This window comes from Carya illinoinensis, chromosome 1, assembly GCF_018687715.1.
Source record: "Carya illinoinensis cultivar Pawnee chromosome 1, C.illinoinensisPawnee_v1, whole genome shotgun sequence".
Taxonomy (NCBI): domain Eukaryota; kingdom Viridiplantae; phylum Streptophyta; class Magnoliopsida; order Fagales; family Juglandaceae; genus Carya; species Carya illinoinensis.
Window position 1 is genome coordinate 3,674,384 of NC_056752.1, and position 23,304 is coordinate 3,697,687.

At 35.1% G+C, this 23,304-nt stretch overlaps 1 protein-coding gene and 1 long non-coding RNA gene across 3 annotated transcripts; one reads left to right on the forward strand and one right to left on the reverse strand.

Moving 5' to 3' along the window:
- Nucleotides 1–28: 28 nt before the first annotated feature.
- On the forward strand, nt 29–1,801 carry LOC122301522. Of its 2 annotated transcripts, none has more exons than XR_006240201.1 (2): nt 29–498; nt 1,084–1,801. It is a non-coding gene; the product is annotated as an uncharacterized LOC122301522 (long non-coding RNA). The 2 variants fall into 2 exon arrangements; XR_006240202.1 differs by having other exon boundaries at nt 297–392.
- A 15,959-nt stretch (nt 1,802–17,760) lies between these two features.
- LOC122306333 (probable disease resistance protein At5g66900) lies at nt 17,761–22,754 on the reverse strand. Its single transcript, XM_043118765.1, has 5 exons — nt 21,499–22,754; nt 20,525–20,925; nt 19,828–20,189; nt 19,162–19,373; nt 17,761–19,069 (listed from the first exon to the last, which is right to left on the reverse strand). The coding sequence occupies exons 1-5, from the start codon at nt 22,292–22,294 to the stop codon at nt 18,225–18,227; spliced, it is 2,616 nt and encodes an 871-aa protein (XP_042974699.1). The 5' UTR covers nt 22,295–22,754; the 3' UTR covers nt 17,761–18,224.
- Between the last annotated feature and the right edge of the window lie 550 nt (nt 22,755–23,304).

Below are 23,304 nucleotides of genomic sequence, written 5' to 3' on the forward strand. Positions count from 1 at the left end.
AACACTTCCCGGGCTCCAAGATTCAGGTTTGAGAAAATTCCATCACGTGTCACTATTGTTGCCATTTTACTAGACTGTTTTTTATCATCAAGTGCTAATATCTTATCTAACTTCTATGAGTTTTTTGTTCCTGAATATGAAATTGTAAATAAAATACTAGAGCTTATGAAGAAAATTTTATTTTTGAGTTCTAGGCCTGTCATCTTTAAGTTTGACCAGTTCAATCAGACACCAAAAGTTGTAACTTGTAACTTGTATCTTTAACTTTTTCTTTATATTCACCATCTCACAGAGTCTTTACTCTCCCTCCCTTCCTACATCGCAGATTCGAATCTGCTTCTCACAGACCACAAGCAATCCCCTTCGGACAACCCGCGAAGAGCTTCTCACGGGTTCTGCTTCTCTCTCAGGCGTCTTCTCAACTTCGTCTTCTCATCTTCTTCTTCTCAACTTCGTCTCGCATTCTTCCCAACCCAAACCCCCTAACCCTAACTTTAGGTTTGAATTCTTTGGATTTTCTTGGTCGGTTTGAGAGTTAAAAAAATAGTAACTTTGGGTTTGTATCTGAACGGCTGGGTTTCTTCAGCCTTGTTTACGATGTGTGCTTCTTTCAGCTGTTTTTTCGTTGCATAGTATGAATCGGGAGAAATATTGTACATCATGTTCATTTGTGTTTTGTTGATGTTTTCAGTGAAGAATTTATCTTTGCTGGTAATTAAATCTGGCTGGGTTGGTTGTAATTGTCAGTATCCGAAAACATTTTTGGTGAAAAGTCTTTGTTTTAATTCCACAAGCTTTTTGTTTGTTTTGGTGCTTCAATACTTCATCTTGAATCGAGAACATTTTGTTTACTGACCTCCTCCGGCTTTTTTTCCGTCGAGACTTTTTTCTTCTATATATTTATTGTGTTTTTATTTTATTTTATTTTATTTTTTATAGGCTTAATTGATCTTTATAAATTTCTATATGTTTGTACCAAGGACAATCGTTTTGCTTGTCTAATGTTATATGGAAAGATGACACTTCTTATTGCCACAAACTCATTTTTGCTTAGTTTACTAATCACATTTTCTCAATTGCCAGAGTTAGGAATCCAGAGTGGAGGTCGCCGCTAGCAGCTCTAATATCTAATCTCCATCTTCCAATGCGCAGTTTGGAGGTTAAAAATAGGTACACTTTGAATATACATTTCCTGCGTGGGTGCAATTGTCATATCAGATATCTAAATGGTAGCTAGCTGTTGTGGCATAACTTTTTAATGTCTAAGGCGTGTGTGAGAGAGTGTGTATGATATACTTGAATTTTAAGAGGAAACACTTCTGCTTTGATTAGGTTCGCTGAGATATCTGCTTTTCTTTTTCAGAGAATTGTTGCCATAGATGGTTATTTGTGCCCGTTTGCAGGACATCGGCAGAGGATATAAAATCTCTTAGATTGATAACAGCAATCAAAACTCCATACCTACCTGGTAGATTTGATCTAGAAGCATATGATGATTCTGCAATTTTTGTGCTGTTTTTGGCAGGTAAATCAGAGAAGAAACCACATTGCAGTTCTGTTTCAAGGTTCTGAGAGACTTGGCTTGGGAATTTTGGGCTTGCTCGTTTGTTTCCTAGTTAATTTTGGCTATAGCTTGGCAACGTATTCAAAGTGAAAGCCAAGAAGTCTTGTCTTATAAGTTGGAGTCCTTCCCATTCAGTGCAGTTGTATTCAATTTGCAAAACATTCTAAATTTATAACAATTTACGCTGTCAAATTGTAACAATTCTAAGTTAATTAATGCATGATCTTTTTCTCATTATATATTTTTCCTCCTTAACTAATAAAGAAACATAATGCAAATGTGATTATGGTTAAGCCGTGCTTAACTCAAATTAATTGTATTGTGGATAAAACGTTTGTCATTAATGAGTTTGTTATTTCTTGTTGTGCGATATTTCTCCCTAATGGCTATTAAATTGGCAAATCTAAAGCTGTTAGAATACTACAGTCTACACCAAAAACTTCTTATCTCCTTCCAGGATTTCTCTCTAAGTAAATATCTGTTCTACTCAGTCCTAGCAAATGGCATGTCTTCTGTGATATTTGTTTAGAGAGAGAGAATTTGGTCAGAAAGATTACATCAATTGCAGAGCCAATAATAATTTTGACAAGGTTAAAGGTAAAATTTGTTTCTTTCCAAATGGAAAGAAAAGCTTATATGGGAAATAGCAGCAAGGCAAGGGAGTCTCTACATATCGCAAATTGAGAGCCCTTAATTATGGGAGAACCAAAAAAATACAAATGCTTCTAATACATCCGCTACTATTTTGAGGGAAGTTAGTCTTTACTTTCAGATTCTTATTCAACTGGAGGAAAAACCACAGAATTTGTTTGCTTCCAATAATATATTTATCCTTTTCATCTTGTCTATTGAAGATGGCTGCTTCATCTTGGTATTGTTTGATAAAATCATCAGCAATTTACATTATATACAAGAACACGACATTCTGCACCTCTATAAAATGCAGCCCTAGACTATGAAACCTTTCCTGGCCTGCTGTGTCCCAAATCTGTCAAGCAATTGCATGAAACCAATTTTAGCCCGCTTTTGTCTTCACGAAAACTACCTGCAAAGTGGCCTATTGATCTAATACTCCTGCACGTGAAAGACAATAGTTTTGAATGCGCTCTATTACCATACATGAGACGTCAGCTTTTATACATAGAAGAGAAATCCTATAATTATAAATAAATAAAAAATTATATAAAAATAAATTTATAAATTAATACATTAAATTTATTTTATAATAAAAATAATTTTATAATATATCGTATCACATTAAATTATATTTATAAATTTATTTTTATAAAAAAAATGAATACCATCAAAATAAAAATAAAAATAAAAATTATGTTTTTTTATAGTAGAATCTATTTTTTTAAAGGATCAAACTTGTATATGAATTTTATATAAATCATCTCATGTATTAGACTCTTGTACACCATCTTTATCTGAATGGACAGTGCTACGGGACCGATACATAACCGATGAAAGTGAACTGATAAGTGCAAAAGTAATTTTTTTTTTCTTCTTCTAGTTGACTCCTTCGTTTGTATAAGATTGATTGCGTAGCAGCAAAGCGATGATTTTTCTGAAAGAATTGGCAGCGACAACCACCCTTTTCTAGAAGACTTTTGTTTACTTCGATTCGTATTCCCAACTTTCGATGAATGAGTTGGCGCCACGACACGCCGACAACCACGACTAGGCATGCCGCATGCGGCAGTGCCATTCTATCATGGTAATATTAGTATACTACCCGCATACTTGAGACGTCATCTTTTACACGAGAAACTCTATAATTATAAAAAGATTGTATAAAATAAATTTATAAATTAATATCCCTTAGTATTAATTTATTTTATAATAAAAACAGTTTTATAATACAATGTATCACATTAAATTATGTCATTTTATGAGTTTATTCTTATAAATTTTTTTTATGGTTAAAGCATATCTTTTTATAAAAATGTAAATTTCATCAAAATAAAGTAATTTTTATATATTTTTTCATAATAAAATTCTTTTTTTTTTTCAAAAAAAAAAAAGAAAAAAACCAACGTAGAACGCTTTATTTTTAAATTTTATATAAATCTATCTCTCATGTATTAATCTCATGTACACTATCTTTGTCAGAATAAAATCCCGTGCTTCTTTCATTCAGTAATCATATGTTATTTTTGAGTTGTGTTACATCTACGAAGGAATTATTTAAAATAATTTCATAAATTAACTTAATTTTATATAATTAATTAGATCTATTTTATAATAAAAATAATTTTATAATTTAATTAAATTAAATCGTATTAATTTATAAAATTATTTTTAAATAACCGATTAAAGTATTTTATTTAATCTCTTATCTTACTTTTTCTCGACGTAGGTAACTTTTGGTCCTTTGGATAAAAACTTTCCTTTCTTTTTTCCATCCTCAATACTACTATTTTTATTTTTTAGGGAAAATAAGAGTACATTCTGCCGACATTGCTACGGCTGGATCTCCTTTTTATTTTTATGTTACATATATATATATATATATTGGTTGGTTTCATGGCATGAAGCTTCTTCGATTATTCGTAGGGTCCATGTTCACCGGCAACATCAAACGAATTGGCTTTTGAATAATAATTAAAAAAAAAAAAAAAGGAATTGGGAACTGCAGGTTCTTCCCCCAATTCGATCTACCCTGTTTACATTTACCATCTTCCTGCCTCTTCGTTTTTCTATTGCAGAAAATCAAAGGAAAGTAGGGTAAAAACAAAAGGATTTGAAGTCTTGAACCCGACGTGAATCGAACAGGCAACCTTCTGATCTGGAGTCAGACGCTACCATTGCGCCACGGATCCATTTGAATAATTACGTTTAATCATTTGAATAATTTATTATCTAGTATAAAATTACATAAATTTACTTTTATAAAATCTCTTTATAATTAAAACAGTTCTTAACTTATATTGTGTCGAGCTGTTAAGAGCAAGATAAGGCCAAAATCATTTGCAGCTCGTAATTCATGTGTTATGGACACTTTCTTTTTTCTATCTTTTAATCATATGATGATAATATTATTGAAAAATACCTGCATTTAATCAAGTTCGATGTGCTTGGTTCTCTCATGGAACATCGGATTGGCAGCAATGTGAAGGGCTACCTGGTTGTCACAGTAAAGAACAACTGCCTTGTGGATGAGAAATACCAAGGTCATGGAGAAGAAAGTGAAGCCAAGTGATTTCTGAGCAGGTGGTAGCCATGGAGCGATACTCGGCTTCAGCTGATGATCTTGAGACAATTGTTTGCTTCTTAGACTTCCAAGAAATAAGAGATTGACCCAAAAAGACACAATAACTTGTCGTAGATCGACGAGAATCTGGGCAAGAGGCCCAATCTGAGTCACAATAAGCTGTAAGTTGAATTTGAGATAAGATGGGAGCAAAAGACCTTGAGCAGGTGCAGTTTTAATGTATCTCAAAATTCGATAAGCTGTTGCTAGGTGTGAGGAAGAAGGCTGATCCATAAACTGACTTGATAACTAAACAGGAAAGCATATATCTAGGCGGGTTATTGTGAGATACAATAACCTACCAATTAACCTTCGAAATAGACTAGGATCAGGAAGTGGGTTGCCATCAGATTTACTTATCTTGAAGTGTTGATCCATAGGTAGTCTAAGAGGTTTGCATCCAAGCACTCCCGAATCTGCCAAAATGTTTAAGGCATATTTCCTTTGACAAATGTGGATACCTTGGGAAGATCTAGCAATTTCCAAACCCAAAAAATAACGGAGACAACTAAGGTCTTTAATCTTGAATTTGCTACTCAAAAAAGTTCTTAGACAAGCAATGGAATCTATGGAATTGCTAGCAACCAAAAAGTCATCAACATAAATCAGCAAAGCAATGAAATTGTCCCCTTCATCCTTGGTAAATAAACTATAGTCAGACTTTGATTGGATGAAACCAAAAGCAATGAGGGATGAAGTAAGTGTAGAGTTCCATTGTCTTGAGGCTTACTTGAGGCCATAGAGGCTTTTAAGCAATTTGCAAACTTGGTTTGGTGTACCCTTAGTGTATCCCGGGGGTTTCTTCATGTAAATTTCTTCATGCAAGGTACCATTAAGAAATGCATTATTTACATCAAATTGATGTAAATACCATCCTTTGATGGCAGCAACACTAAGAAGGCATCTAACAGTTACAAGCTTTGCAACGGGTGAGAAAGTTTCATCATAATCGATGCCTTCTTGTTGGGTGTAGCCTTTAGCTACAAGTCTGGCTTTAAGTCTTTCTATAGTACCATCAGATTTGAATTTAATGCGATAGACATACTTACAACCGATTACTTGTTTATCTTTGGGCAAATCAGTGATGGTCCAAGTATGGTTGTTTTCCAAAACTTCAATTTCAGCATTCATGGCTTTTCTCCACTCAGGATCTCTAATTGCTTGTGTGTATGAAGTGGGCTCGGTTTGAATGGAAATGGATGATGAAAAAGCTTGAAAAGAGGGGTTAAAATGCTTATAAGATAAGCAATCAAAGAGAGAAAAGAACTTACCATTTAATAAAGGATCTGTTGTGGAAGCTGATTGCTGAGATGAGACAAGCCTGATTTGTTTGCAGTGGAAGTCCTTCAGATATTAAGGGGCAGTTTTGTTTCTGGTTGACCTACGAAGTGCAGGGGCAGCAAGCATGGGAATGATGGAAGTTGTTGGTGAGGAAGTGGGAGGAAGGGAGGAGGAAGTAGGACAATCAACAAGGACAATGGGAGGGACAGAGTGTGAAGGAGAAGAAGATATGGGAGTAGTAGGACGATCAGCAGGGCCAGTGGGAGGGGTAGAGTGTGAAGGAAAAGAAGATATGGGAGTAGTAGGATTGGAAGTTGGGAAAGTAGAGAAAGGTACTTTGGGAGGAGAGAAAATGGGGATAGGTGATATAGTTGAAGGAGGGAAGGGAGGTGTTTGAAAAGGATAAACGGATTCATGAAAAGAAACATCCCTTGAAATGAAAATAGTGCTAGTTTGGAGATCCAAAAGTTTGTAGCGTTTGGTTCCAAAAGGGTAACCAATGAATGCACATGCACGACCTCTAGGGTCAAATTTTTTCCTATTATTGGTAAGTGTTGCGGCAAAGCATAAGGAACCAAATATCTTCATGTGGGCATATTCGGGTTTCTTATTGAAAAGAAACTCATAAGGTGTTTTATTGTTTAAAATGGGTGATGGAAGCCTGTTAATTATGTATGTGGCTGTAAGGATTGATTCATTCCAGTAAGTTAAGGGAAGACCAGCTTGAAAAACAAGGGCACGAGCCACATTTAATAAGTGCTGGTGCTTCCTCTCAACAATACCATTTTGTTGAGGTGTTGCTACACAAGTTGTGTGGTGGATGATTACTTTTTGATTGAAAAAATCGCGCATGTTAAATTCAGCACCATTATCACTTCTCAGGATTTGAATTTTCACTTAAAATTGTGTTTCAACAAGATTGTAAAAAGCTTCAAGGCATTTTCTGGTTTCGGTTTTGGCAGCAAGCAAATAAACCCAAGTAGTTTTGGAAAAGTCATCAACAATGGTCAAGAAATACTTTAAGCCATCATGTGCAGTTGTGGAGCAAGGACCCCCATAAGTCACAATGGATGAGCTCAAAGATTCTTGATGAAGAGTGTGAACTATCCAAAAAAGGTAAACGATGGAACTTAGCTAAGGGGCAAATGTTGCAAGATTTTTCATTAATAGATGAAATTTGCTTGTGTACAAGAGGATCTGAAATTAACTGTAACCGAGGAAATGATAAATGGCCTAGGCGACAATGCCATAGGTCAGTATTGGAAACAGAATTTGTAATGGAATTAAAACAAGCAAAATTTGAATTGTTGCTGTATTTGTATGTTGAGAGAAAAATGGTCAGTGCTGAGGGAAGAACTTCCTTGCAAATAAGGTGGTACAAGCCATGCTTGAGCTCACCCTTCCCAATCGTTATCCATGGATGCAGGTCCTGAATAAAACAGTGAGTGGAAAAGAAGAGCAAACAACAATTTAGGGTAGAGGTTAGTTTGTTTGCTGAAATAAGGTTGAAAGAAAATGATGGCACACATAGAACATTATGTAGAATGATAGAATTAGTTAACTGAAGTGTTCCAATGTGTGTGACAGGGGCGGATTGACCATTGGGCAGTTTTACAAGGTAAGAAATAGTGGATGTGATAGTGGTAAAAAAAATGGTACTGCAGACCATGTGGTCTGTAGCACCTGTGTCCAGTATCCAATCGACAGATGATGCATTTATGGAGCTGTGTGTGCGTGTAGACAGAGAAATAAAAATACCAAACATTTTGGAACATGATGCTGTATGAAGAGAGGGTTGATTGGTGTTCCTGGAGTGGATAACAGAAGCCGCAATAGGGGGATCCTGAGGTTGGATCAGGGCTATTAGTTGCTGATATTGTTGCTTGGTCAATCCAAATTTGTCATCACTGGTGTCTTCAGATTCATGAGCAATCGAAAGAGATGTCTGATTTGCAAGGAAACCAGAGGCCTGCTGCTGCTTGGTGTGGTATTTGTGGCCAGGTGGATATCCATTGAGTTTGTAGCATTTCTCAATGGTGTGGCCAGTCAAGTTGCAATGTGTGCAAAGGGGTGGTTCAGCATTACCAGCCTTGAAGCAAGTCTCGAAAATATGGCCAGTAATTTTATAGTGACTGCAGTAGGGACGGTCCTTTTTGAAAGAGTGGTTTGGTTTAGGAGAGAATTTGGAAGGAGTGTAGGGTTTCTTCACTGCCATAGCCATGGTTTCGGGGAGATGGGGTGTGGGAGGTCATTTCGTGATGTATTTCCTGCTGTTGCACTAGGGAAAACACCTTAGAGACAGGGGAAAGGGGATCGATGAGCATGATTTGGTCTCGGATGGGGGTATAGGAGTCGTTGAGACCCATTAAAAATTGCAGTACACAATCTCGTTGAGATCGATCCAGCAATGTTTTCATAAGACCACAATTACAAGCTGGAATGGGATCATATACAGAAAATTCATCCCAAAGAGCTTTTAATTTTCCATAGTAAATACTAACCGGGTCGTGGTCTTGAAGCAAAGCAGCCAAATCATTTTTGAGTTGGTAGATACGGGGACCGTTTTGTTGAGAGAATCGCTCCTGAAGATCCAGCCAAATTTCTTGAGCATCATCAACGAACAGAACGCTGGACTGGAGAGAAGGACTGATTGAGTTTTGGAGCCAAGACACGACCATGTCGTTGCAGCGCTCCCAAAGCTCAAGTAAAGGGTCTGTGGGTTGAGAAGGTTTGATAAGAGATCCGGTTATAAAACCAAGTTTGTTTTTGGCTCGGAGAGCACGACGGATCGAGCGAGATCAGGTGGCATAATTGTGAGTAGTAAGAAGATCGGTGACAAGGGTTAGGGCTGGGTTATCGCCGTGATCAAGCCGGTATGGATTCGCCGGATCATTGAGGTTGAGGTATGGAGATGAGGTGTTTGATTTTGGGTCAAAGTGAGGCTTGGGGGATTCGGAGTTGGGAATTTCCATTGAAAATGCTCTCGATGGCTCTTGATACCATGTAAGGAAATAAAAGGAAGGTGCAGTTGAGCAAAGGAGAAACATAGAGAGCTAATCAATGGAGGAAAAATGTTGTTACGATTCCATTCAAGCTTCTATTTTACAAGACTGCTATCGAGCATATATACAGAGAATCACCTAACAGACTAACAAACTAAACCTATCGTAGTGTGCCAGCTAATAAGCATATACAAAAATGAATAAAAGGATATTTAATGTATGCGACAACTGAGAATATGAATAACTGAATATGTAAAACGACTTGTAGCTTTAGTCTTGGCCTGTATCTCTTGACAGTTAGAACTTAAGATAACTCCGAATTGAATCTTCATCCTACTCTTTAAAATTCATCATTCAAATTCATTTTATTATTTTACGTATTGATTTTTATAATATATTATCCATCAATTTATCTATTTTTTCTCTATATCGTTTAAATATTCTTTTTAATATTTTTTATTCATTTCAAATATTTCCACTAATTATCATTAAATTTGTAAATCTTCGTATATTTTAATATTAATAATATCTCTCAATATATAATATTATATATTTCAAGATTAATCCAAAATTAATTTGAAGAGGCGAATAGAGAATGTTGGAGATACTTCCAAATTATGGAATATTCTCAACAGTAAATTATATGCACTAGTGGCTGAAGACTTTGTGGAATGTCCTAAGCTTTTCGGGAGAAAAAATGTAGCGGGAAAAGTCCAAAAGAGAGAAAATAATTAAAAATACTTTAAAGGTGTAAATTGGATTCTCTACATTTAAAAAATTAAATAAAATATAAAATAAAGATGAAAATGCAAAATCTATTGAAAAGTACTTTTGACTAATTTTTTTTTTTTTAATATTTGACAGAAAACTCTATTTTACAAGAGTGGGAGTGCTCGAGCATTCACATCTAGTATCTCAAAATATCAGATTTCCTATAATTTAAGGTTTATTATATAGTTTTGATTAAAATATCTCCTATATCCGAATCCTTATTTTATGAAAAATGTTTAGAGATTAAACAATGATTCTTTATATTTGATAAACCATTATTTATTCTCTAAACTATTTTTTATTAATATTTTATTCTAAAATATAAAATAAATTATTCTTTTAATCATCTACACTTTCTATTATATTCATATTTGTTATAGTTTTAAATAATAATTTTAAAAATAATTTAAATAATTACAAAAATATTAAAAAAATAATTTTAAAAATATTATCATACTCACAAAAAAATAATTTAAATTTTTATTTAAAATTTTTACTAGAGTAATAATTTAAAACAAAACAAAATAATATTGAGTAGTTAGGTTTGTAAATAAAAGTGAGAAAAAAGTAATAAAGAAATAATAGAAAAATATTATTTTAATAGAATAGAGAAAGTATAAGAAATGAGATATATGAAATTTTTAAAAGATGGATAAAATTTAAAAAAAAATTAAAAAAATTTTATTTTTAGTTAAATTATAAAAAATTTTATGAAAAGTCTAACGTAAATGCTGTTAGAAGTTAGAACGTTATTGGCAATATTACAAAGTGAAAAGCTTAGGCCAGATGGGTGTGAAAGAACTTTTCACACAGGCCAATAAAAAACAGCCACGTAGACATTTTAAGAGTGGGTGAAATGCACCTGCATTTATGGAACAACCGCTCTCCCTCTCCTCCGTTCTCCCTCCCATCTTCACCCGCATGTACAAAAAATTTCTGTTTCTCAGAGTGAACACAAGAGGCTACATTTTTTCGAGGCTCTTCGTCCGACTCATATTTCCTTTCCGCAATCTCCTGCTCTCCACCACAGAAATTGAAATCCTCCTCTTCAAGAAGCTCACCCTCTTCCACATTGTCATCGGGGCGTATGTTACTAATAGCTACTAGAGGAGGAGAAGGAGAAGCGTGATTGATATCGTCACCCTCACGTTTGGTTTCCTTTTTGCGTTTCTTGCTGCATAACTGGATTCTTGTTTCCATTAAGGCTCTGTTCTCTTCCTCCAATCCCAGAGCTTCTCTGCGGCACCCAGAGATCATGCGAATGACCTATTTGAAGAATCCTGTTAGAAACCTGCTTGTGGATGCTATTTATATCAAGGAAAAGAGCTAGAGACGAATGGACTGGTTGTTGTAGTTGAAAGATAGAGTGCACATCAAGTATTCGAGAAAATGCTAGAAAGGAAACTGTTCCTCCTCTCTTCTTCTTCCAGTTGTTTTTGTCGGAACCCTAACAAATGCGATCAAAGAAAAATGAAAATTCCTTCTTTTCCACCGATGAAGACCCTCATCTCTTAGTTTTTTTTTTTTTCGAAACTTTTAATTTTCTTTCTGTTTGGTTGCTGAGAAAGTTGAGGAATTTGAGATTTGTAATTATTTTTTGTTTTTATTGAGATTTCTAATAAGAAAGTTCGCCCTTGGGTTGTTTAAATGGGTTTCACGCAACGAAATTTGCAGGAAAAAAACTGGTTACCAGCCGAAATGGGAGAGTGAAGATGGGAGAGAGATGGAGAGAACGAAGGAGAGGGAGAGCGTTTGTTCCATACATGCGGGGTACATTTCATCCCATCTTAGAATGCCCACGTGGCTATTTGTTTCGGCCGGTGTGAAAAGTTCTCACACCCATCCAGCCCAAGCTTTTCTCCATTGGAAACAACGTTTCTTTGAGATATTGAATGAAAAATTAAATTGGTGCAGAGAACCTGTCTAGTAAAATATATAATTTAGTTTGCAAAGGAAACAGAATCAGAGGATGGGAAACTCGTCTCTTTGTTTTTCCCAGGCAAATCCAAATTTTATGCAGCAAAATTTACTTATCATCCTTCGCCCTACATATTAATATATAATTTCTTATTTTTACCATTCTAGTTAAACGTATATATTTACACACCAATGCGTGTGTATTTAAATAGAATTATAAAAATAATAAATTACATGTTGATAAGTAAAAATGACAAATTATAAATATAAAGAATAGTAAGTAAAAATTTTCTTTATCAGAAAGCAATCCCTTTCACTCCATGGGAGAGTTCTTGTACTTGTGAGAGTGCCAACAAAAACTCTACAAAATAAAGCGATATTCTGTTGGATAGGAGGATGGTATAGCATCCCCATCCGATTTTCTAAAACACTATATTTTTCATAATTTGGAGTTTATTTTGGAGTTTTGATCAAAATACCCCCCCACATCCGGATCTCTATTTTAGGGAAAAGGTTTAGGGAATAAACAGTAAGTCTCCATATTTGGAGACTCACTATTCATTCCCTAAATCATTTTTATCAATATTTTATTCTAATATATCAAATAAATAATTTTCCAATCATCTACACTTTCTCTCATACTCATATTTATTATAGTTTTAAATAATAATTTTAAAAATAATTTAATTAATTACGAAAATATAAAAAAATTAATTTTAAAAATATTCTCCTATTCACAAAAAAATAATTTAAATTTTTGTTTAAAATATTCACTAGAGTAATAGTTCAAAAAATAAGAAAAAATATTGAGTAGTTAAATTTGTAAATAGAAGTGAAAGAAAAAAGTAATAAAAAAGAATAGAAAAATATTATTTAATAGAATAGAGATAGGGATGAGGAATGAGATGTAGGAGGTTTTTGGAAGATGAATAAAATTTAGGAAAAAATTTGAAGAAATGTGATTTTGAGTTAAATTATAGGGATGTGGATAAGGAATGAGATGAGGATGCTCTTAAGTAAGAGTCTAAAGTACGTCTTGTAAAATTAAATTAGATTAAATCTTCTCTAAATTGATAATTTTCTAACAAAAATTAAGTCGATTATTAATTGGAAATGTGATATAAAATTCTAATTAATAATTTACTTTACAAAAGAATATGAATTATTTTTAAATAAAAAATATAAAAATTAAATTTAAAATTATTTTATTTAAAAAAAAAAAATCTCGCTCAAAATTCCTACCTTACGCCGTACAACACATTGAGCCGGCCCTGCATTTTCGTTGTGGCGATAGAGGAGACGGGCGGAAAATATAAAACAAAAGCAATCAGAGAAAGGAAATATATAGATGCCTCTTCGCAGAAAAAGAAAAAAAAACAATTCTCTGCGATTGAACGTGCCTATGAATCTCATCACTCTACCTCGACGGCTCGACCTATCCAAGTTCGATCGCATTGACTTCGTCCCCTTGATATTCGACTTAGAAACGAAGCAACGCATCCATCTTTGTAAAATGCAAAGGAACCATCTACCGATGCACCCACTTCGAGTAATACTTTACTACTATTATTATTATTATATCAATATTTTTTTTTATCTATTTTTTCTTATTTTATATTATAATTTATTATTATTTAATATTTTATCATTATTTTTTTACTATTTATAGAATATTTGAGATCATAGAATTTTTACTTTTTTTCTACTATTAACGCCAGTCAACTGTACAATATTATTAAAAAATGTTTTCCTAATCACTAAGTAAAAACAAAAATTAAACAATAAAATAAAAATTCCAGCGGCAACACCAAGTGGTAAGAACCATGGTGAGAGTGTCATTTCCCAACTCATAATTTATGATGAGTATTATAGGACTGTTCATACGGGCCGGGTTTTACCCGGCCCGCACCTGAAACCGGATAACCGGTTACGGATATCCGAATTTTCAAAATCCGGTCTGAATCCGGGTATGAAATTCGGGTTCCGGATTATAACCCGGTTAACCCGGGTTTATATATATCTAAAGCAAAAAACCCATTTCTCAACTCACTCTCTCTCTCTCCTCCTCTCTCTTATCTCTACGCCGAAATCAGTCTCAGAACTCTCTCCGAAACCCTAGCCATCATCTTCAACCTCGTGCCTCGTCTTCATCTGCGTGCCTGGTCTTCATCCTCGTGCCGTCTTCTTCCTCACGTCGCGCGATCGTCTTCATCAGTTTGCTGTGTGCCGTTCGGTCAGTTTTTCTCCTTTTTTTTTTTTTTTTTTTTTTTTATAATGTAAATTTGATGCTCGACACTTTTGGGTATTTGCTTTTCTGTTGGAGGTCAAGCGTGGAGAAAATTTGAGTGTTCTTTTACCAAGGGTCTTTGTGTTCATCTAGAGGAACTGTGACGGTTCTTTTTGCAATGCTGTTCATCTGCGGCTTAGAGGATGTTCTATTCATCTGAGTTTTGAGTTTTGTGATGGGTTTTGAGTGGACCCTGATAAGTGTCCTACAGTTGTTTGGAAAGCTGTTTTATTTTGTGGTTTTCGTAACACTGGTATGATTTGCAGTTGGGCTAATAAAGAGGTTTCATTGGGGGTTCTTTGGTGGTTCTTTTTTAGTTTTCTGTGAATGAATGTATTGTGAACTGTTGTTAGTATTATTAAAAATAGCGTGCAAAATATTTAGTCGGTAAATGCATGATATGCATCTTAAACTTGAACAGAAGGTGAGCTTCAAGTAACTTATCAAATGCTCTGTTTTGGTCTAATATTGATTTAGAGAAGATTCAAATATTCTTTAAAGATCACATGGAATGGAGCTGGTGATTTCATTGATGAATTTGTTGTTTATCTTCCGTTTGCATATTGATTTCATTTTTATGAACCAATCCACATGTCTTTTAGTAAATATTAATGGAACTTTTTTAGTCTGGGCATGCTTGGATAGTAGTAAAAGGATCTAAGTGAAACCACCCGAAAACACAGCTTCCGAGTGCACACCAGCTCGGAACAAAGAGAAGTAACTCTTTCTTATTTCCATGTGCTTCTTCTAATATGTCACTTCTACATATAATATTCATCTAATGTTCTCGTACTGAATTCATTGAGCTATTGATGTTCTTATTTATTTTACTAGTTCTGTTTGTGAAGTTTCCTCTTGGTGCAAGCTGAAAGGGGGCAATAAAATTTTTATGCTGATTGAGGGCCTCAAGTAACATCTATATTTTGATTGAACTTATAGCTTGTAATTAGGATTTAGGGAAGTGGGCATTTATGTGTATATCAGAAGGTGATGTTCATCATTTGCTTGGGAGAAGAAGTGTCAATATCATGGAAAAGATAATCATTATAGTACCATAAGTCAGTTTAGTTTACCCTGGAGAATTATTGCCTGTTGTCAATCAATGTATCTATGTTCTGTGTATATGCATTGTTTTTCTCTTGATAAGGAGCACACTAGCTTCGGGCAGTTGCATGAGTGACTAGAAAATATGTTCTTAGAATTTCTATTGCCAATCTTACTTAGCTTCATGTATCATTTTGTTTTTTCTCCTGTTGTGTAGCACATGAGAAATAGATTTGATATTGTTAATGGCGTTTCTGTAAACCCAGCTAATGTTCTAGAAAACAAAAAATAAGGGAAGAGGATTGATTAAGAACAACCCCAAATCGTGATATGTATTTGTAGTCCCCAATCCTGAAATATGAACTTGGTGTCTCTTTTTCCTCTAATGTAACTGAAGGCTTGAAAACTACCTCTCCATCCTTTTTGAACTCCGGATAGCCTTATGTCCTATGTGTTGATAAAACACACATAAAGTTATAGAAAGCATAAAAGGATCAGGCAGATTGACACTAACTTCCAACTTCTTCAAGCGTCATGTGCCATTTATACTGCACAATTATTAATATATTGCATCTGATAAATCCAAAACAATTTTCAACTAAAATAATAGGAATCTTCTCTCTCCAGCCCGTGTATTTAATGGTTCTAGTAGTTATTTGGATTTTATAATATAGTTACTAATTTTGTGTGGCCTGATTGTTTTTCTCTTGATATCCTTAGTTTTATCTCTCTTTTTTATTCACCCAGTTATGTAAATGGAGAATTTAGTTTTTTTCTTCCATAGTTTGTGTTTTTCTCTGTTGAAATACATTCTTACTCTTCAGTTTGAGTGGCTGCAGATAATATACTAGGAATTCAATGTGGCGGTTGTCTTCCGTTTGGGTGGCTACAACGAATATACTTGAAGTTTTATTTGGCGTGATTAAATCACATGGAAGACTATGTTATTGATATGTAACTCATATTTTGTAATTTTATATTTTGTAATGTAATGTAATATGTAGTGGATTGCATGCATTTAAGTTTACATATTTTGTAATTTTATATTTTGTAATGTAATGTAATATGTAGTGGATTGCATGCATTTAAGTTTTTCATTTTTATATATTTTATTATTTTGGACAATGTTATGCTTTTTAACATTACCTCTTAGAAAAATTTTCACAAAATATAGGCTTTTTTTTTTTAAAAAAAAAAGTAGGATTTTCAACATTTTTTTTTAAAAATTCTATAATAAATATAGGCTTATACATAAAGAGAATTATACTTTTCAACATTGATTTTAAAAATCTTGAATATGATATTCAATTTTATTTTTAAAAAAACTTATGCTTTTAAAGCCTCAGAAAGATAAAAAGAAAAAAAAAAAAATCGGTTTTACAAAACCCGGGTTTATCTAGGTTTTGGCCCAGATCTGACCCGGGCTAATTCGGTCTGGGTTTCGATCCGGATTTCAAATCCGGATTCCGGTTTGGGTATTCCCGAGTCGGAATCTGGATGAACAGTCATATATATATATATTAAAAAATAAAATGCAATTCGGTAAGAAATTTATGTGAGAATAGTATTTCCCTACTTTCAATTATCATTGGATATTTTATAAATTAAAAAAAAAATAATTCAAAAGTTGACAACAATGCTACCCCATTAGAGTATTTTATGAGTCTCTGACAATAAAAGAATGAAAAAAAAAGTAAAGTAAAAGAAGAAACAAATAAGAGGAAAGAATATTAAGAAACATGGGGAAGATGAGAAATAGGATGTAGGGGTGAAAACCGATGAATCGGTGTGAGTTTTTGTCTAAAATAAAAACCGCACCAATGCATTGAAATTATGTAAATCTCGACAGAAACTGGCCGGTGAAAGAGTAGGAAACCATTGTCATCACTCTCAACGTTACTCTAGTCGGTTTGTCGACATATTCGGTTGTTGCGTGCGCCAAGAGAGAGAGAGAGAGAGAGAGAGTGAGTGAAAGAGAGATGACGACGAAGGTGGCCCTGCGTGGCTGCGTGCATCGTGAGAGAGAGAGAGAGAGAGAGAGAGAGAGAGAGGGTGGCAGAAACTTGACAGCCAACAACTGAAAGTGAAGAAAGAAATGAGGAGAAAGAAGAGGAGTGTACGCTGTGCGAACTCTAGAGTTAAAACGACATTGTTCCCTTTATATTTTTTTTAAATACTAAGTCTTAAAAAACTTAAGTGAAACGACGTCGTTTTATATATGTATAATTTTTTTTAAAAAATCCAGTTAAACCATTGGTCAGTTTAGCAGTTCAGCCCGAGCTCAAACTAGGACCGAACCGTTGGAAATCAGTTTTAAATAAATTCCACCATGCACCGACCGGTTCTACGCCAATTCCGGTATATTCCGATCTCTAGCGGTTGGTCTGAGTCAGTCCAAGTCGGTTTTTAAGTTTTTTGTACAGTCCTAATAGGATGGCAAACAAAATAGGAGCTCGCTGCTTGAGTATCAAATAAGATGAAATGAGATAAAAGTTGAATAAAATATTATTTTTATTTTAAAATTAAATTTTTATTATATTTTATGTGTAAGTTTGAAAAGATTATAATAATTAATTAAGATGAAATGAAATGGTTAATGGAAACAAATCGAGCTTTGAACTCCCGAGCTGGGCTACCATTAGTCTATTTTCAAAATTTATTGAGAACCGGAAGATCATCACTTGTCATATAACTTTCAATAATCATTTCACAAAATATGAAAAAAGGAAAGATCATGCAGGGCTGATTAGAACTATGTACCAACGTGAACAGGTCTGTGAGACATGCCGGCAGTAGAGTATAAGGCTTCTAATCCTTTGAGCTCATTTTGGGCCGACCTGTTCTCATACCATGAAAGCTTTTCTGAATAGCATGATCTCTTCTTTGACAGCATACCACAAAATCTCCCACATCCTTTTCACTAGAAGCATTCCTCTATAATGCAATTCCCCAAATATACCATCTTTCTTCTGGTTGTACAAACTCACTTTGTTTCATGCTCTTTTCAGAAGAAACAAAAAAAGACAAAGGAAAGACGGAAGGGAAAAGAACAGAACGTTGCACTTAATTATAACGACAACATTATCCAAGAATTGGAAATTGTCAGAAGTAACGATTGTGAAGCCAATTCAAATTTATAACTTTAGTTGCCACCACAACCTTTAGATTGGTGAGGAAGTCCTTGATAGGCTCCCATAACCTGGCCCTCTCTTCATCACATATAACAAGCTTCAACTGCTTAAGCTCCATGATCGATTCTGGCAACTGTCTACTCAATCTCAAGCATTCTTTCATGTGGAGCTCTTCTAAATTACTCAGTTCACCAATGTGTTTCGGCAACTTGCTAATGCTCAGGCAAGCGGATATGTCAAGAATGCGTAAGTTCTGGAGGCTTCTAATTGACTCTGGCAACTCTGACAAATCACTGCAGCACCTAAGCCTTAGCATTTCTAAATTCACCAACATTCCAATTGCTTCGGGTAGTGCGGAAAGCTTATGACAATTGGTAATACTGAGTTTCTTCAGGTGGGCAATATCACACAGCCCTTCAGGCAATTCCACTAGGTCTTTGCAATAGTCAATGTTTATGTCTGTAAGATTTGGCAATGCATCTGAAACCTGGACGGTAAAATTCCTAAAAGCCTGGCCGATACTACACATAAACAGGGATATCTTCTTCAAACTACTCATTTGCATTGGGATCTTGCACAGGAAAGGAACTGAAAGCCTCTCTAATCTGATTCTCTTCAGATAGGGTAGAGACCCAAGTATCTGAAAATTACTTACTTCAGCAGGAAGGAAACCACAATTTGTGACTATTAACACCTTTAGTTTATCCATTTTCTCCACAAACTTGGGTAATTGGTAATTCTTTGTTTGAAAGTTCAGAACTAGAACCTCAACTTCAGGTGGTTGAATATTACACCAACTCGATGAGAACATTGCATCTGCAAATAATATCCTACATGTTATGACTGGGTGCCAAATATAGTCACAACTTGTGTGTGTGGGTGTTTGAGAGCAAGAAAAATGTACAAACCAGTTGAAATAGACAATAAATTAGCACTGAGAGATTGCTGCTTCTGGTCCATCCACCACTTGGGAAGATTGTTTTCACCAATATTAATAAACAGTCTTTTCCTTTGTTCTATTGGCCCCTGGCTGCTTTGATGGATAGCAAGCTCTCTAAGAAGATCATGCTGTGTGACATAGTCTTCACTGTAGTAGTTAGCAAAATCACTTGCATCTTTCCTGTTAAAAGAGCAAAAATTAGACGCTTTAAAGATATTCAAGATCTCCAGTCTTCACATATGCGTATCAATGAAATGAACACTAAATAACATAGGAAAGAGAAGTCAATGATAAGAATAATTTTTTATGACAATAGAACTCCAGCATCTATGAGACGAACTGCATGCCAGAATGATTTTTTAACTGGTATAACTTCGCTTTCTTTCTAGTTCTTAATAGTAATTGGACTTCCTCATGGCGATCCCTGGGCTAGTATGAAAAATATTTACTTCGGCCATCAACATGTCAAATAAGATACAATATAACAGCGAATGAAATTTAAAGTTTATCATGTTGAGACATTCAATGTTTTGGCCATATATACAGAGTCACAGCATATAAGAACTAGGCACTACTGGTGAATATAAATCAGCCTACAAGAAAATCAAATGATACAAACAACAACCCAGCATACCTTTTGACAAATAGACTAGCCAGATTCCTAGCACTGATTTCATATAGGTTGGCAATGGCATGGATACCATCTTCATCTAGTTCGTATAACTCTATCCACATATCCATGAGAGTAGTAACATGGATACTTTGGCCTTCAGGAAATGAACCTAGGTCCATGAAACACTCCTTGATGATGAGTTCATCATCTAAGAAATCTAGGCTCTTTTCGAGACAATTAAGCAGATCACTATTAGAACCAAGAATAGAATGACCAGTAGACCATTTCACCGCTTTACTGCGCCAGACCTCGACAGGCTGTCCACAGAGTGACCTGCCAATCACTTCAATGGCCAGAGGGAACCCCCCACAGAATTTCAATATCTGCAATCCAAGACCATCTAAATATAATAAGTTATTTTTTAGAGATTGCATGGGTAATTTTGCCCACAATTCTAGCTATCTATCCACAATAATTGTTTGTAAATATGACGTGGTTTGCCGTTTGTGTGTCTACTTTTTCTTTATTCAATCAAGTTTTTCTTTATGTCTTGAAATTCTTAAAAAAGAAAATACCCCTTGCTAGTCAAAAATAAAAACAATTTTAAACAATAAACAACCTAACATCAATAGTGAGAGTTTGAGGGGGTTTGTGTATTTTACCCTTACAATAATATATATTTGGTATTTCAAACAAATATCCATGGTGACAAAAATACCTTTTTGACAGTATCATCATTCGGAATGTAAGAGTTCCCATCTTGCAGAATTGCTGAGTGGCGAAAAAGTTTTGTTGCATCCTCATCACTTAAAGGTTTTAACTTATATTTACAGCTAAACCTTGGAAATGCAGTTCTTGAAGTTACTAGAATCTTATAACCTGTCATATGGAACTTAAACTTCTCAAGGAGGGATTCTGATCCAGACCAGACATCATCCAGGATCAACAATATAGGATTTTGTTGCTTGATTCGATTCAGCAGTTGCTTCAGATGGTTAATTGCATCGTCATCACTTTGAAACTCAGGAACTTGAACCTTCTTATGGTCAAAAATCCTTTGTATAATGTCCTTCAGGTTTGGAGTTTTTGTAACCATGACAAAGAAAATCTCATATTTGCCTGCCAAACACAATGTGGTAAGAAATCTGCCTGTGAAGTACATGTAATGACTTATAACATTTCTATGCAGGAACATAGATAATTGCAAGCCATATTACCAACACGATCCCAGCAAAGGATACAAATATGAGCAAAAAAGCAACTTTCTAAGACAATGCCACTAATTATCGCAATATGACAATTGTTTCTTCCATTCTCTTATTTCTTTACTCTTCCAAGGCCATAATTTCGGAGTGTGATATGTTCAAGAGATTTCTATTCTGCTAAGACTGTTCAAAGGGTAAACCAAAAGAAAGAAAGAAACCAACATAGTCGCAGCCTAGCATGTTTTACCTAATGAGACAAAGATTTGGTCATAACAACACTCGAACGAATCCTCATGCGTGAATGCAATCTGTTCATTTCATTGGCTAATACGTAATGATTATTGTCACACTGAAGGTTGCACTTACTAGTTTGATAATGCGCAAATAGTTTTGGAAATTAGAAGATATATTCACAAACCTTTTTTTATTTTCCACACACAAGACACGTTAAGCAGGTAACAATCCAAAAGAAATTGAGATGAAGTACCTTCGATGTCCTCATCCTGACAGAGCATTTTAACCAATGTGGTCTTCCCACATCCTCCGGGAGCAGTCAACACCAGCATCAATACCTCTTCTTTCAGCAGCTCCATCTTCAATTCCTTCAAAGACACATCGAACCCAACAGTAAAATCAGGGGGTTCAGGAACCGCACACGGCAACACATCAAAATCAGGGGGTTCAGGAACCGCACACGGCAACACACCGTTTATCCCAGCCGAATTCGTCTGCGCACAAAGATCATTCACCCCCCTCAAAACCTCTATCCCATTCCTGAAACCCCATGCTGGTATATGAATCTGAAAGAACCTGTGAAGGGCCTCGTCCAAACTGCAAAGCTTGTTCTCATAATGGCATCTCACAAAGTGTTTCCACCCTTTAAGGTTGGAGTACTTACTTACGAGCTTCACGCCCTTGTTCATTTGTTGGATCAGGTCATGTGTTTCCTTCTCTGACCGACCCAATTCTCTGTTTGATTGTTGTATATCTTTAACCAGTGGATCCAACACATCTAGCGTGCTTTTCAGTTGTTGGAGAATGGATTTGAATGCAATGGTTTTGCTTATCACATCCTTAACCGTAGAATACAACACAGCAAATGCCTCTCCAAATGCTGCTCCCAGAGCAGTCGATCCGACAAATGCTAGTGCCATATATAACTTTGCTTCGCCAACCAATCCAAAGCTCCAATACGTGAAACTCTGAAATAAAGACACGCAACACTCAACCTTGCCAACCACGGAGCAATTTATAATTAAGTTTTCCTGCGATTGAGCAAGCATGTGAATCTCACGCCATGAAAGTTTGAAACTCCATCGAACTATCGAATACAAATCGAGTGGACTTGTTCGTCTTAGTGTACGATTGATTGCGTAGCAGCAAAAAGCTAGAGGGATCGAATAATTCCTTTCTCAGCCATTTTGGAGTGGATTCAAACATAGAGTGATGGAATGACCACTACAAAACGCCATGAGGCATTAAGTTTTGAGCACGTTGACGTCGTCCAAAAGCCGACCGATGTTTGAGTGACTTGGTATAAAGTTCAAGCTCGGCATTTATGTGAAATCTCAACGTCCCTCTGTCCTGGGGGGCACAAGAATGCCTATCCAGAAAAAGGAAAGTAAGAGAAATTACCCTCTTCGTGGAAAAAGGGGTAGAAGAAATTGTAATGCAATGCCATGAAACTCCTAGTTGGCCCCCACCTGGATAAAAGCAAGGAAAGAGGTTGTTTCTTTACTCTCAGCAGAAGACGAGAGAAATTACCCTCTTCGTGGAAAAAGGGGTAGAAGAAATTGTAATGCAATGCCATGAAACTCCTAGTTGCCCCCACCTGGATAAAAGCAAGGTAAGAGGTTGTTTCTTTACTCTCAGAAGAAGACGCGTTATGTAAATTATAGATCATGTTGTCGTCTTCGACAAAGAAGAAAATTGAGATATTTTATTGGGATAGAGCAACGTTACAAATGATTTTATAAAGATGCCTATTATTTAAAATATAGTTATATAAAAAGATTGTAAAAACAGTCTGTATAAAAAAATTACAAATGATCTTATTACCATAGAGTGGCTGCGGATGGGGGCAGAGAGAGGATGAATCTACATAATTTAACAGATTCATTTATTTTTCTGTTTTATTCTAAGGATGTGTTAAAAATAAAAGGGGTTATGTTTATTGGTTTTGTAAGCTAACAATTCATAAACAAAATAAACACAAAAGATGTTCCTCTTTTCACCATTTATGTTTGATAATGGCTTCCAACACAATGGTTTCTTTCTTCACATCCTCCATGCT

Coding starts and splice junctions, on each gene's coding strand:
- LOC122306333 (XM_043118765.1), bottom strand. CDS start 22,294: ATGCTTGCTCAATCGCAGGAAAACTTAATTATAAATTGCTCCGTGGTT. Junction 20,926..21,498: donor TCAGGATGAGGACATCGAAG/GTACTTCATCTC, acceptor TGTGTTTGGCAG/GCAAATATGAGATTTTCTTT. Junction 19,374..19,827: donor GCTAGTCTATTTGTCAAAAG/GTATGCTGGGTT, acceptor CTCTTTTAACAG/GAAAGATGCAAGTGATTTTG.